General features: G+C 43.1%; 1 protein-coding gene across 2 annotated transcripts in view; it reads right to left on the bottom strand.

Annotated features, from left to right (window-relative positions):
* Window positions 1–14,850, bottom strand: part of ALG9 (ALG9 alpha-1,2-mannosyltransferase) — a 79,349-nt gene that overhangs the window by 15,970 nt on the left and 48,529 nt on the right. For both annotated transcript variants that reach the window (XM_075279790.1, XM_075279791.1), the window contains exon 14: window positions 2,148–2,275. In XM_075279790.1, the coding sequence (XP_075135891.1) occupies window positions 2,148–2,275 (128 nt within the window). The remainder of the gene's footprint in view (window positions 1–2,147; window positions 2,276–14,850) is intronic.

Raw genomic sequence — 14,850 nt, 5'->3', positions numbered from 1 at the left:
ACTTGGCTGAATCAAGCACACATGTATGGAGTCAAGAGAAATAGCTTAAGAGTAATGGAAGTTACATGGGTGCTCTTACTTCCAGACTAAATCCTTATATAATAAACAATCTATGAAGAAAAATATAATATTGCGTTCACCTAATACAAATCTTTATCTGCTGCACACGCTGTTACTAGAGATGGTTACATAAAGCTATAAATTTATTAAATCCAGCATGAGACACATATGTACAATACAGAAAAGCACACGCTAGGGCGTCCAGAAATATGGCACTCATTATTCCGGTTATAAACTTATTTCTATTGTAGTAACAAAGGCCCAAGGCTGCAACAAGGCAAAGAAAATGAATTAATCCGGCTAGTTAGCTCGGCATGCGGGTGTATGGATTGAGGCAGGGGAACTGATGGCATCCTTGCAGCTGAAAATCCTTCCGCCTTGCATTCTAGCCTAAGTGGAGACGTGGGCATTTACGTCAATGCTGTATGACTTAACCTGACAAATGGCAAGAGAACAATGAGGGCCGTGCTGAGCCAAGCTGTTTTTTTATTTCCATGAGCCCTTGGGACTAGAAAGCAAAATCGAGTGTCTGATCTCTGGAGGGAGCGTGGAGCTGTCTGGGTACTGGGACGCACACATGTAATGAATGATAATGCCCTAACCTTGGGACTGTGAATCCTGTCCTCTCCACCTGAGGGGCTGCTAATGACGCATGTGAAGACAGAAAAATTTTTTTTAGATAGAGGGGAGATGACGGCTTTGCTTTTAATGGCGTCCTTGGGGGGGGACAGATACTGTAACCGTGACAGTAAAGCATGATAACTTTCTGCGGCTATCTGCACACTTCAGGAGCGCAGAGATAAGCTAAGGTGCCCTTTATGGAGAAAACAGGCTTGGCTACGTCAGGAGCGGTCAGCCATGCAGACACCACTAGATCAGTTTCAGCAGCGTCTTTTGTCGATATCTTGTATGACGCCATTACAATACAGACGCTGGAGTGCATAGAGGATAACAGGATTCTTAGCGACAGTTTCTATCAAATTATACTCACAACCTTTCTAGCCCCAAGTGCAGAGGCGCAAGTAGAAGCTCCTGAGTCCTAAATCTGTAACTCGGCCCCCACTTATGTGCTGCATTGAGGCCTTTGGGCACCATCACTCTGCAGGGCCCAATAATGGTTGCGTGAGCGAGGGCATATATAAGGGGTGCAGGGGTAGCAATATATTACTTTGAGAGAAGCCCTGAATTTTATTGTAGTCTAAATAGGGTTAAAATTCAGTGATGCACAATATCTTTATAGGGATCAGAGCTTTGTTTTTCTAATACAGAGCTCAAAATTCCCTGCATAGACATAGAGCTAAAGGATAGTACTGTATACCATGAAGGCTAAACTTCCACAACAACAAAAGGATCAGACATGTTGAAATCCAAAAGCCTAATCCTGCTTTCCCCTGACATCTTCACTGGGAGAAAGTCCAGTAACCATTAGATAGTTGATAGGTCCTAAAGAAATCAGCTATTGTGACCTACACTTATCTGAAATGTATGGCCACCATTGCTAAGAGTGCGTTAAAGTGCGCTAGAGGGACTCGAGAAAGACTTCTTACTGAATAGAATAGTACAATAAGAAACCTAGATCTCTGAAGGTAAGGACACAAGATGAGCCAGTGCAGTGTCTGAAGACTTACCTACCCACGGTGATCACGTAGTGTCCGTGCTCTCACTTATTGGATCAGATTGGCTCAGTTGTCAAGATGATGGTCACTTATAACATTGTTATACACAATTATTTCATTACAATAATGGCCCATAACTAGTGATGAGCGAATAGTATTCGATCGAATACCTCGCCGGCATAGGAATGCGTGTAATCGGCCGAACACCAAGGGGTTAAACACATCGAACATTTGAAGCATTTAACCCTTTGGTGTTCAGCAGATTAAACGCATTCCTGTGCCGGCGAGGTATTCGATCGAATACTACTCGCTTAACACTACCCATAACATGTCAATATCGATGGCCATGTTCAACAGTATGACAAACAGTGGCCCTAGTATTATACTATATTTTGGGTTAATGGTTGATATCTAAAGTGGTCTAATAAATTCTGCAGGTTCATCCATGGTGTCCAATACCAATGATCTTACCTTGAGACATCCAGGAATGGTTTGTAAGCTATAACCGTCCATTCCTCCTTAGACGAGTACCGTGGCTCCCGTGCGGTCTTAGTGGCAGTATCAAAATCAACCAAATAGTGACACTTGGCTATGTCCACCTACAAGAAAACAAGGGTGACATACATTACACTGCAGGGACATACATTATTTCCTCCAGGGACATTGTAAAGAGACTATTCAGATATTCCTGCTATGTGATCTCTTGGAAAGTTCATGCTTCAAGTACTTTAGGTATCTTAATTCCTTATGGTGCAATCCTAAGGACTTATTTAGATGAATGTATTTTTGGCCCATGTGCTATTGGCGACAACTTTCTCCCTCATTCCAATTCAGTGGACGTTCACTGCCTGGCCAAGCAAGCCAAGATGAACAACTACTTGACCAACAGCTATCTTGTGTATATGGCCTGCTTTACAAAGGGTGGAATATTAATCCAACAGATACACTAAGTCCTATAGATTTGTTAAAGAGTACTACAGTTGGATTTACAGGGAAAGAATGGCACCTCAACTACTATATATTACTGGATAAAGCCGCAGATAAGCTGGGCACGCTACATTTGCTGCACTTTGTACATCTGAGATAGTGTCCGAGATTTGGTGGAGGCCACTGGAGACGTACAGAGGCGGCGGGAGACAACACTGCAACAAGGACTGTGTGGCTCTGACAAACAAATGGCTCTTCAACAGCAATTTATATGAATTTGGATATTTGGGTTTATTGGATTTAGCATACAAAAGCATGTACTGAAACATTGGGGGGAATTCATCATTTGCATGTAATTTTAATTTCATCTAGTCATCTTAGAAAATCCTATCCTAATTCTCTATATTGTCACAAGTCACTTAGTAAAATTGGTGTACTTATAAAAATTGTCAATTACACTAGTTGTGAGGTGTTCAGAGAGGACAAGACAGCACGGGTTTGACCATATCTGTAATGTACTATTAATTCATTTGATATTTACACTGGGTTCACACCAGCGTTCTGGTCTCTGTTCTCAGGTTTCTGCCTTCTGCATGCAGAAGATGGAAACCTGTCATGCCGAGTCCAGCCGTGAGCGCCGGTGAGCGTTTTATGCTCTCTGCGGCAAAAACGTTTTTTTTTAAACTGGACACAGAGTACTGCATGTCTGACTCTGTGTCCGGTTTAAAAAAAACGGTTTCACCGCGGAGAGCATAAAACACTCACCGCCGCTCACGGCCGGACACTTTTCAATCCCATTCAAATGAATGGGTTTGGAAAGATGCCGGCAGGTTTCCGTCTCCTGCCCAGTTTTGTGCAGGAAACGGAAACCTGCAGAGCGGACTCCTGGGTGCAGATGTGAACGAGCCCTGAGTTGCAATTCCTGATGAGGGCAGTTTCACACCTGCGCTCGGTCTCCGCTTTCAGGTTTCTGTCTTCTACGCAAGAAACTGGACAGGAGACGGAAACCGGCAGTCAGTTTTCAAACGCATTCATTTGAATGGGTTTGCAAAGAGTCCGCCCTTGAGCGTCTTCTGATCTCTGCGGCGAAACCATTTTTTTTTAACCGACACAAAGTCGGACATGCAGGAATTTGTGTCCGGTTAAAAAACAAAACAAAGAAAAAAAACGGTTTCACCACGGAGACCAGAAGATACTCTTCAGGGGCGGACACTGACTGCTGGGTCTCCGTCTCCTGTCGGCAGAAGACGGAAACCCACATAGCGGAGAGCGGGCGCAGCTGTCAACCCGCCCTGAGTTGAAAATGTTAGGTACCAAATAACTGGGTTTGAGGTTCTTTGGAGCTAACGGCAGGGTCGGGGTGGAGAGAAGTTATGCCTAGAACCGATACTATTTCAGTCTTCACAGTTACTGAATCGGTCGTATTTCTGTACGACTTAATTACTTGTTACACTGGAATCAAAAACTAAGGAGACAGTATTGAAAAAAAAAATTGCATTTTTAAAGCGTTATTCCCACCTTAGCAAATCGCTGTCAAGAAGGGGGTAAATTGTCCTGTGGGACTCGGGTAGGACAGGAACAACCGATCAGTGCTCCGATAGAGGAGAATGGGAGGTATAGAAAAAGAGTAGCACATCTAGTTACACTGTTTCCGTAACTGTATGGATACAAAAAAAAAAAAGAAAAAGAAAAAAGTCGCTCTGCTGTGCTGCATCTGTAGTTCCCATACTCCACTATGGGAGATACTGCAACAATGTAGAGCAGACCTGGGATTGATGGAGCAGGAGAATGGCGGTGCTGGATGGATGCCCCTGTGCTTTCTGACCAAAATGAAGAATAATTTAAAAAACGGGGCGCGGACCTTCAAGATAAAGGTAAGAGATGAATAGCCTTTATAAACGCTTTTCCTATGTGCTTGTAGTTTGAAGCATGTTTTTTAATTATAGAATCCCTTTAAGTTAAAGGGATGCTGGTCTTTGACCAGCATCACTTTAACTTAGTCTTAGTCTTTAACTCTAAAACAAATCCAATTTCTCATGTGGCCCCATGGGAAAATTAATTGCCCACCCATGACGTAGAGATTCAGTCGAAGGGGTCGGGATGAGAGGCAGTTAAAGGGTTAGTAAAGAGTTATTCCCATCTTAGAAAATCGTTGCCCTTTAGGTCATAAATATGGCTTATCCTTATTGCACTATAATATAGACATGACGTTTCTGATATAAAGTGATGAATTCCCCCTGTTAGCAGTGCTACGGAATATGGGGCCATTTATTAAACATCATTAAATGGGAAAAAAATTACTGAAGATTATAAAAACTATACAATAAGATGTATATAGGCAAGTCGAACATGCGCGCCTCCGCGCCCACCGTCATCTGTTCCGCTGAAGTGTATACAATAAATCTACATTGCAATTTTCATGACTGCCTGGGTGATGGCGCGGATATTTCATTCTGTGTTGATAATGTATAAAACAGTAATAAGTAATAGAAATTTAGACAATGAGGTTGTTCCACTGTCATCGTAAATCCTAGAAAACACGAATCTAGTGGGAGCGGAGTAATAGGATCTCTAAGGAACATGACAAATGATCATCAGTTCCCGGAATTAATCAGAACGTCTTCTGCAAAACGATGAGTACCAGGTCTATAAACCTGAAGACAATAACTAGAAGATGCAGCAACAAATTATCCACTAAATGAAGCGTGACGGAGATAAACACTCTCTCGCCATTTCTGTCTTAAGGTTTGTTTTCCAGACAAATGTATGCGGGGAGAGAAAAAAAAAAAAAAAAAAAAAAAATCGACGCTCATGTGGGGAGCATAGTCCTCCGTCAGCAAGCGCCAGAACCTCAGCTCTTCCCTGATAAAATGATTTGGCCTACAGTATAAAGATTTCACATAAAGACAAGTCTCTTAAGATATAGGAACTGATACTGCCAAGACTGGAGCGCACCACGAATATCAGCAAGTGCCCCGAGGCAAAGCAGCCTGTCCAGCAAAAGTCAAGAGGTGCCCGTAATAAAAACTATATTAAAACAAACCCAGAACCTACAGCCGAGTTATTATGACCCAAATCACAATTAAACAGGACTTCTTACTTTCAAGCTGAGCTCTGGTTGCTATGGGCAATAAGGCCAAATTATGCTGCTTAGCACTTGTAACAAAGTGGGGCGGATTTAATAACATTTGTAAAATTTGTAAGTAATCTCACACTATAAAGAGTTAAAATATGCCAGATTTATCACAGTGCCCGATGCTGGATGATAAGCACGAGGCATTGTTAGATTGCCTAGTCTAAGTTTATACCACCTATAAGTTGGCTTAGGTTTCAGACTAAAAACGTATGAAAATGTTGGGAGCAATTTTGTGGTGTGGTGTTGCATCATTAGTCACACCCCCTTTCTTGAAAACCCCTGCTTTTGTCTGTAAGCTCCACCCACCTGTCATACAAGGCAGAGAAAAGGTTGACACAGTAAATAAACATGTTGTAATGCATTTATGACAATTTTTAATTGTAAATCTGCTCCAGTGTGTTTAGGAACCCTAGGAGGTCCACACAGGATGACTGAGAACTTAGCGGTACACACTGACACAGGGAAAGCTATCAATTAAAGTGTATGGGCGGAGTAATCAGGACTCTCACTGGCTCTCCTAGGAGTCCTGTTAAGATTTACTCTGCTCCAAATCCTATAACCCTATCACACAGCTCAGCTTCTCTCCTATATAATATAACCTGATATATCACACAGCTCAGCTTCTCTCCTCTACCATATAACCCTATATATCACACAGCTCAGCTTCTCTCCTATATAATATAACCTGATATATCACACAGCTCAGCTTCTCTCCTCTACCATATAACCCTATATATCACAGAGCTCAGCTTCTCTCCTCTATCATATAACCCTATATATCACAGAGCTCAGCTTCTCTCCTCTATCATATAACCCTATATATCACAGAGCTCAGCTTCTCTCCTCTATCATATAACCCTATATATCACACAGCTCAGCTTCTCTCCTCTATCATATAACCCTATATATCACAGAGCTCAGCTTCTCTCCTCTATCATATAATCCTATATATCACAGAGCTCAGCTTCTCTCCTCTATCATATAACCCTATATATCACAGAGCTCAGCTTCTCTCCTCTATCATATACCCCTATATATCACAGAGCTCAGCTTCTCTCCTCTATTATATATATAACCCTATATATCACAGAGCTCAGCTTCTCTCCTCTATCATATATATAACCCTATATATCACAGAGCTCAGCTTCTCTCCTCTATCATATAATCCTATATATCACAGAGCTCAGCTTCTCTCTTCTATCATATAAACCTATATATAAACAGAGCTCAGCTTCTCTCACCATGTAATTGTTAGAGTTAAGTCCTCCATCTTTGTATTTTGTGAGCCATCTTGATTCTCTTTCACATATAAACTGTATAAGTATGTATTTTTCTGCTTAAGTCAAGGAGGCCCCTTGTTAGGCTTTAAGGAATGTGATAATGAACGTTAATGCATAGGTTGCTAATCCTTATCTCTCAAGGGCCTCATTTTGAGAAGATGCAGCTGACTTTGTATATCTCTTATCTCCTTTACATGATGTATGGACACATAACCAACAAAAGTATTAATCTTATGGTATCTGGGCACTCTGTCATATTTTATGGTATATGAAGGTCACTTAGAGTGTGTATAGACACAGAGTCTATGTAGCTTATTGTTAATTAGGTTGGAGCGTGTCATCTTATCTCTTTTGCCATGATATATACATATAGACATAGTCTGGGATAGTAGCTCACACATAAGTATTTTGAATCCTTCTTTGTTTCATGGGAAAGTCCATCCCAGTTTGGAAAGCTATAATGAGATGCAGATTATATCAGGCCTCAGCCAATAGTCATGTGCCAGGCTTGTCTTATATCTCTATAACCAATCATGTTGTACTGATTAGAATAGCCAAGCCAGCTCTTTGTCTGTAATGTATTTAAACTACCTTTTTCTTACAATAAAATTAGAACTCTTTTGATACACCACCATCTTGTGTCTTAATCAGGCCTAAAGAAGATGGCTGCAGTCCATCTAGGCCTGTTAATTAATTATTTAATTTGGAGCTCTGCAACATACTCTTATGAGGACCATTTGATGTCCCCAACATAATATAAACCTATATATTACAGAGTTCAGCTTCTCACCCTCTATCATATAAACCCACAGTATATATCACAGAGCTCAGCTTCTCTCACCATGTAATATAAACCTATATATTACAGAGTTCAGCTTCTCACCCTCTATCATATAAACCCACAGTATATATCACAGAGCTCAGCTTCTTTCCTTCCCTCCCTAGTATATCTTGCTCTCAGACATGGAAGCAGAACTTAGCTGACAGGCTCGCTTTAATAACGGTATACATTTGTGTATAAGCCAGTATGTTTAGCTATTAGGAGACAAACAAGCAGCTATAGCCTCTTATATCAGCTCATTACTGTAGATTTCTTGCCACTCTACAAAAGAAGTCTGTGCAGCATCCTGGGCATCATCTCTGGAAGAAGCCGAACAGCATCAATTCCAGGCAGAAAGGAACTGCAAGATTCATGAAACACAGGGCACAGATGTGCTACAAATCTAAGTGATCTCATGATCAAAAGCTGTGTGCTGCTTACACTGTAAGCACATTGCAAGGAACATGAGCCGCTACCAAACAGTTAAATCTTAACCTACAAGGAAGCTTCTGGGGAAAAACAGCGCACTACTGATAACCGGCACAAAACCACAAAATAATTGGCCTGCTGGTAGATGGGAGACAAAGTGTCACCGAGATGGAAGAATTTATGATCCTTCCTGTTATTATGGGGGTCCAGAGTAAACAGTTTTGCCTAAAACAAAATCCTTGTTATATCTTTGCAATCTCTGTGGGCAAACCCTGGCACAATATGCCATGATCTGATAGTATAGTTAATATTAACAATCCTGTGTAAGATGTTCTCCGCTAAACCCAGATAAATTATCTGCCGCAGGGAGCTTAAGTTTATTCTGCTGCAGAATCCAACACATTACCTTGCAACAGTATTATGGTGTTCATCCATAAAGGATCCATGGCTGCGATACAGAATCTGTTTTTGGGTTCTTGCATACCATCTAAAAGCCTTAATCATTAGTAGAGATGAGTGAACACTGTTTGGATCAGCCGATCTGAACAGCACGCACCCATACGCCGCCGGCAAAGTCAGCGTCACAGGTGCTTCCATTCATTTCTATGGGTGAGTGCTGTTCGGATCGGCTGATCCGAACAGTGTTCGCTCATCTATAATCATTAGCGTTGGTTCCCCCTAAGAAGTGACCCAGACCAGCACCTTATATTTATAAAGGGCTCAGAATTTACTTTCCTCTTATATGGAGATGTTAAAATTCCTCCTGTACAGCCATGATGTTGCAGTGGCATTGCATCCACAGGGGTAAAATGGTGGCCAAACATATTAGATGAATTTTAGCCAAACCTGGCTGTTCTAGTAGAAACCGACAACTGTATGTTGGTGCTATGCTGACTTTCCTCCAATGCTAGATCTTGGATTTCAAAAAGCTCAACCTTTAGTTCCCAGGAGATCGGCTGCCACCAAAGTAGTCTGGCAATTTTATTTTCCTCTCTCTAATGAGAAGACATACTTGGCAGAGCCAAGTCCGTAAGAAACACTCATTCATATGGCGACCTTACATGCACACGCTGCAGACAATGCATAGATTATCATGTGGAAATTCAGCAATGTAATGCAATGTCAACTGAGGCCCCACATTGCGGGAAACGATACTCTTTTTGTAGCAGATTTTGCTGCATTTTTTTTTTTTTGCCAAACCCAGACGTGGCTACAAGAGAAATGGGAACTATAAAGGAAGCATACTTCTGCTGTCTTCTTATTCTTACCTGGCTTTGGCTTTAAAAAAAAAACAAAAAAACAACACGCAACAAGATCTGCATAAAAAAAAGCAGTTTTCCAGGACTTCTATACTAATAACCTATCTTAGCAAACAGCTGGGACCCCTACAGACCAGCTGGTTTAAGAGGTCACAGGATTCAAGTGAGCATCACTAAATACCAAACACAGCATTGTATCTGCCCTAATTCTACCTCTCATTGTCTTTAATGGAGGGCAAAGATCGCAGCAGGACGCTGACAAAATAAGCCTCTTGCTCTATCTTGCTGCGGATTCCCCCAGCTTGAGACTCCGCGCTGAGTAAACTAAAACACCCGGGCCTAGTGAGAGGTAGAAAGCCGCAAAGCAATGCAGATACTCTCCATGATGTCTGCAGTGTGAACATATTCCTCAGGCAGGCAATCCACTGTATGTCGCAGAGGAGGAATCAGAGGCAGTTGTCACCTCAAATTCCTCTTCATTTTCCACCATGTGAACACAACAGTCCCCAGCGCTCAAATAGCACGTCCCCAATGCTGCTAGAGAACTCTCCAGCGCCGCCTCCACCTTCTTCAGGAACGGCCTCTTCACGCGTCTTCTTCTGGCGCTGGGGGTCAAACTTCTAGGTCTCGGGCAGAGCCGACTGCGCATGCCCAGAGGCCACAAGAAAATGGCCACTTACTACTAAGATATCTCTTCACCGTCAGAAGGGTGTTCCTGACAGTCTAACCAGGCTGTGAGTTATGCACCCTGACAGTACTGTGCATAGCCCTGTACTGTCAGAGGGAGTGTTCCTTACCACCCAGCCATGACACTAAGCTGTAAAGTACGCCCCCCTCCCTCCTGACAGTAGTCGTCCATAGACTAGTACTAGGGGGCATTCTTCACAGCAGTGTGTGCCTAAAGACAGAAGTAAAGAGAAATCTAAACACTGTTAAAACGTACGGATGAGACGCAGCTTATAGTTGTTCAGAGAAGTTGCGTGTGAAGGCCCAAGCTGAGCCGCAAGCCTTAAAAAGGTTATCCAGGAATTTCAGATTTTACCAGCAGGCTGGAGAAGGTGGGAAAAAAAATATACTCACCTGTCCCAGGCCACTGTCCAATGGGGCCTAGGGGCTTGCTCCAGTAGAAGTCTTAGTAGCATGTGACCGCTGAGGTCAATCAGCGACCTTAGGGAGGGACTCCGGACGTCACTCACATATCGGTCACCTGATGTCCCGGTTCCTTTCCTTAGGCTACTGTTTGGCCTCTGCAGTTACATGCAGCAAGGACAGCGGTGGGGGACACCAGAGCCCCGGGGATAAGTCAGTAAGGATTTTTTGTTTGTTTTTTTGACCTTCCCAGGCCTCCTGGCAAAAATCTTTAACTCCTGGACAACCCCTTTAAGTTATGACCCTATCCGTTTCCTAGGCAATTTTGTTGCCTCCACTAGCATATATCTGGTCCACACTCTGCTGGCCTTTTATATAGTCTACCATTAAGTGCATAGCACATTCACATCAATAAGGACCACGCTGTACCCGTACGCCCGCTGGAAATGTCACTCTAGCACTTTCCAGTGGAAAAATATTTTTTCAAGCAGGACATGTTTTCGCGGCTTAGGATTTGCTGTTTTGATAGGCTAGAATCTCATTGTCTTTGCTGTGTCAGTGACGGTTCTACCTCCCAAAGTCCAGAACAGCATCTACATACCGGCTAGTGAGACATAAAGCAAAGCAGTGTGTGCAAACAGGACGCTTCTCCATGGGACAACTAAACAAACTGAGGATTGACGTCACCGAGGCCACTTCCAGCCAGGGATATTATCTTCCCTATAAATATGTCTCACACAGAGCTCAGAAGAAATAAATCACATGCCTGAATTACTCCGCTGTACCGAGCTGAGGCCAGCACAAAAGGAGAACCTGCATGATGTGAAGAAGCAATTAGATTCAATTTGGGGGCCGCGCCGTCGGCCCATTTTGCGGCTTCTAAAGCTTTCTGGCTTCTGGTGACTTCTGTTAATAGCTTTGGCAATTTTAAACAGCCAGACCGAAGGAAAATAAAAAATAATCCAATCGAGCGGATACAGAACATTTCTAGCTGTAGTTAGGAATATTTGTCAGATCGAATGAGGAAATATGCAGTCCATTATTACTGGGAAGAGGCTGGCTAGGGTGGCTGAATACATGCCGAAATCCAGTCCAAAACCAACACATGTAGGATCCAGACTGCAATCCAAGTAGTTATTTCAAGCGGATCTGTCACCACTCCCGACTTGTGACTATGCTGAACTAACAATTCTGGAGCATCCCTTGTAATAACTGTGTAGTGTCGTTCTTCTGTTATTCTTCCAGGAAATGGATGAACAAATTGACAACTGGATGTTACCATTCTACTTGTGAAATCTCTGGGGCCCTACAAATCTAAGATGGACAGCAGGGATTGGACAATAGCTACATGCCCCTAACTGGTAACATCCACTTGTCAACTTATTCACTAATTCCCAGGAGGAATAACAGAGTAACGACCACACAGAATTGTAAGAAAAGTTTCTGTGCTATTGGGGAATAAACTATTGACTAAATCAGACATGTTAACAAAAATGACACTTCCAACACTTTGCATCCTTTAATAGGCGCTGCATCAATAAATCAGGCACAGTTGGAATTACTTCTCTAGCCCTCACCGTTTCTGAGCAATCATTTCAGATATTTCTAGCACAATTATGCTTCCTACTGTTAGATGGGCGGTCCTCGTCTGTGTCCAAGACCGCCCACTTGACACTAGAGAGCCTAATTAGCATATTAGGTGCAATGAGGGAACATAATTGTGCTGAACTGAAATGATTGCTCGGAATTGGAAGGGGCTAGAGAAAAAATTCCAGCTGCACCAGAATCAATAAGCAAAGAGCTAGAGTTGCTGGAGGTGGTGTAAGGTCGTCTTTAAAGGAATCTGTTTGCAGATATATGGCAGCTTGCAGCATAGGCCCTGTATAAATCTGTTTCGTGTTTTTCCCTTATTCCCTAGATAACTGCCCTGAAACCTAGAGGCACTTGACCATCTGAACTTGTGGGTTACTAAACTCAATATATAGTAAAGCCAGCCAGCGTAGCCTAAAGAGACAAAAAACATGACCGATCCCCGCAAGTCTCCATAATTTCTGCATCGGTGAGGACACCCTGATGCGAGCATGTGACCATATGCAACCAATCACTAACTGTATGAGGTTGTTGTTATAGCCAATGATAGGCTGCAGTGGACACATCACTGTGTTACAGCAAAAAGTGCAGAGACCAGCAGGGGACAGGGAAGGGTTGGAATGAGAAAAGAGCATTGGGCATGATCAAAACCAACATGCTCCAGCCTTCCTTCATCTGTCAACAGGGGACAGTCACATACACATAAGAAGGGTTGTCTGATTCCACCAAGTTTCTGAAACATATTTTTCCTACCTCTCAAGTACTGTACTTTCCTTAAAAACCTACAGGGGATCTCCCTATTACAAAACACATCCACTTCTGTGTCTTGTGCCCTACAATGAAGCCGAGTGCCAGATAATTTTAAGGAATGACCACAAACAGTTAAACTCTTTCGGAAATTTCAACCTGCTGAAAATTTTTGTTCTGCAGCATTCACGCAGCAGACTTCAAGCCAAAAGCGCACGTTATTATTACTCCCCTCTCTCCTTCCCTGTTGATCCAATCTGTAGCATTCCTCTAATAGCCTTTGACAATAGAGCTGACGAGCTTTTCAGAGTCGCAGCTCGCGCTGATTTCGCCTGAATATGCTGCTGATGGCGACGTGTGGAGCTCCGTTCTCGACTCACAAGACGGATCCTGAATAGGATGGTAACAAGCTCTGCTTTTCCCTCTGTTCAACCCACCCTTTGGGAAATGGGGCTGTTGGAAGATAGGACACGACAATGGAAGAGCGAGTTGAAGAAACACAAAGCCGAGTTTATAAGCGGGGACTGCTGGCCAAAAAATCACACTGCTCCTTTTTTCCCTTCTTTTGTCCCCACCAGCGAGCTTATTAAAGTCTCATTAGCTGTACTTCTTGTTACAACATACTACAATTAACTAAGTGAGTGGTTGGCAAAAGAAAAGACTAAGGATGTAAAATCTATCTATATATACATTAACGCAAATTTAACCATATACACTCACCGGCCACTTTATTAGGTACACCATGCTAGTAACGGGTTGGACCCCCTTTTGCCTTCAGAACTGCCTCAATTCTTCGTGGCATAGATTCAACAAGGTGCTGGAAGCATTCCTCAGAGATTTTGGTCCATATTGACATGATGGCATCACACAGTTGCCACAGATTTGTCGGCTGCACATCCATGATGCGAATCTCCCGTTCCACCACATCCCAAAGATGCTCTATTGGATTGAGATCTGGTGACTGTGGAGGCCATTGGAGTACAGTGAACTCATTGTCATGTTCAAGAAACCAGTCTGAGATGATTCCAGCTTTATGACATGGCGCATTATCCTGCTGAAAGTAGCCATTAGATGTTGGGTACATTGTGGTCATAAAGGGATGGACATGGTCAGCAACAATACTCAGGTAGGCTTTGGCGTTGCAACGATGCTCAATTGGTACCAAGGGGCCCAAAGAGTGCCAAGAAAATATTCCCCACACCATGACACCACCACCACCAGCCTGAACCGTTGATACAAGGCAGGATGGATCCATGCTTTCATGTTGTTGACGCCAAATTCTGACCCTACCATCCGAATGTCGCAGCAGAAATCGAGACTCATCAGACCAGGCAACGTTTTTCCAATCTTCAATTGTCCAATTTCGATGAGCTTGTGCAAATTGTAGCCTCAGTTTCCTGTTCTTAGCTGAAAGGAGTGGCACCCGGTGTGGTCTTCTGCTGCTGTAGCCCATCTGCCTCAAAGTTCGACGTACTGTGCATTCAGAGATGCTCTTCTGGCTACCTTGGTTGTAACGGGTGGCTATTTGAGGCTATTTGGGTCAGCTCGAACCAGTCTGGCCATTCTCCTCTGACCTCTGGCATCAACAACGCATTTCCGCCCACAGAACTGCCGCTCACTGGATGTTTTTTCTTTTTCGGACCATTCTCTGTAAACCCTAGAGATGGTTGTGCGTGAAAATCCCAGTAGATCAGCAGTTTCTGAAATACTCAGACCAGCCCTTCTGGCACCAACAACCATGCCACGTTCAAAGGCACTCAAATCACCTTTCTTCCCCATACTGATGCTCGGTTTGAACTGCAGGAGATTGTCTTGACCATGTCTACATGCCTAAATGCACTGAGTTGCCGCCATGTGATTAGTTGATTAGAAATTAAGTGTTAACGAGCAGTTGGAC

Source organism: Leptodactylus fuscus, chromosome 6 (assembly GCF_031893055.1).
Source record: "Leptodactylus fuscus isolate aLepFus1 chromosome 6, aLepFus1.hap2, whole genome shotgun sequence".
In the NCBI taxonomy this organism is placed as follows: Eukaryota; Metazoa; Chordata; class Amphibia; order Anura; family Leptodactylidae; genus Leptodactylus; species Leptodactylus fuscus.
Note: the sequence above shows the minus strand (reverse complement) of the source record. Positions and strands in the feature narration are given on the sequence as shown.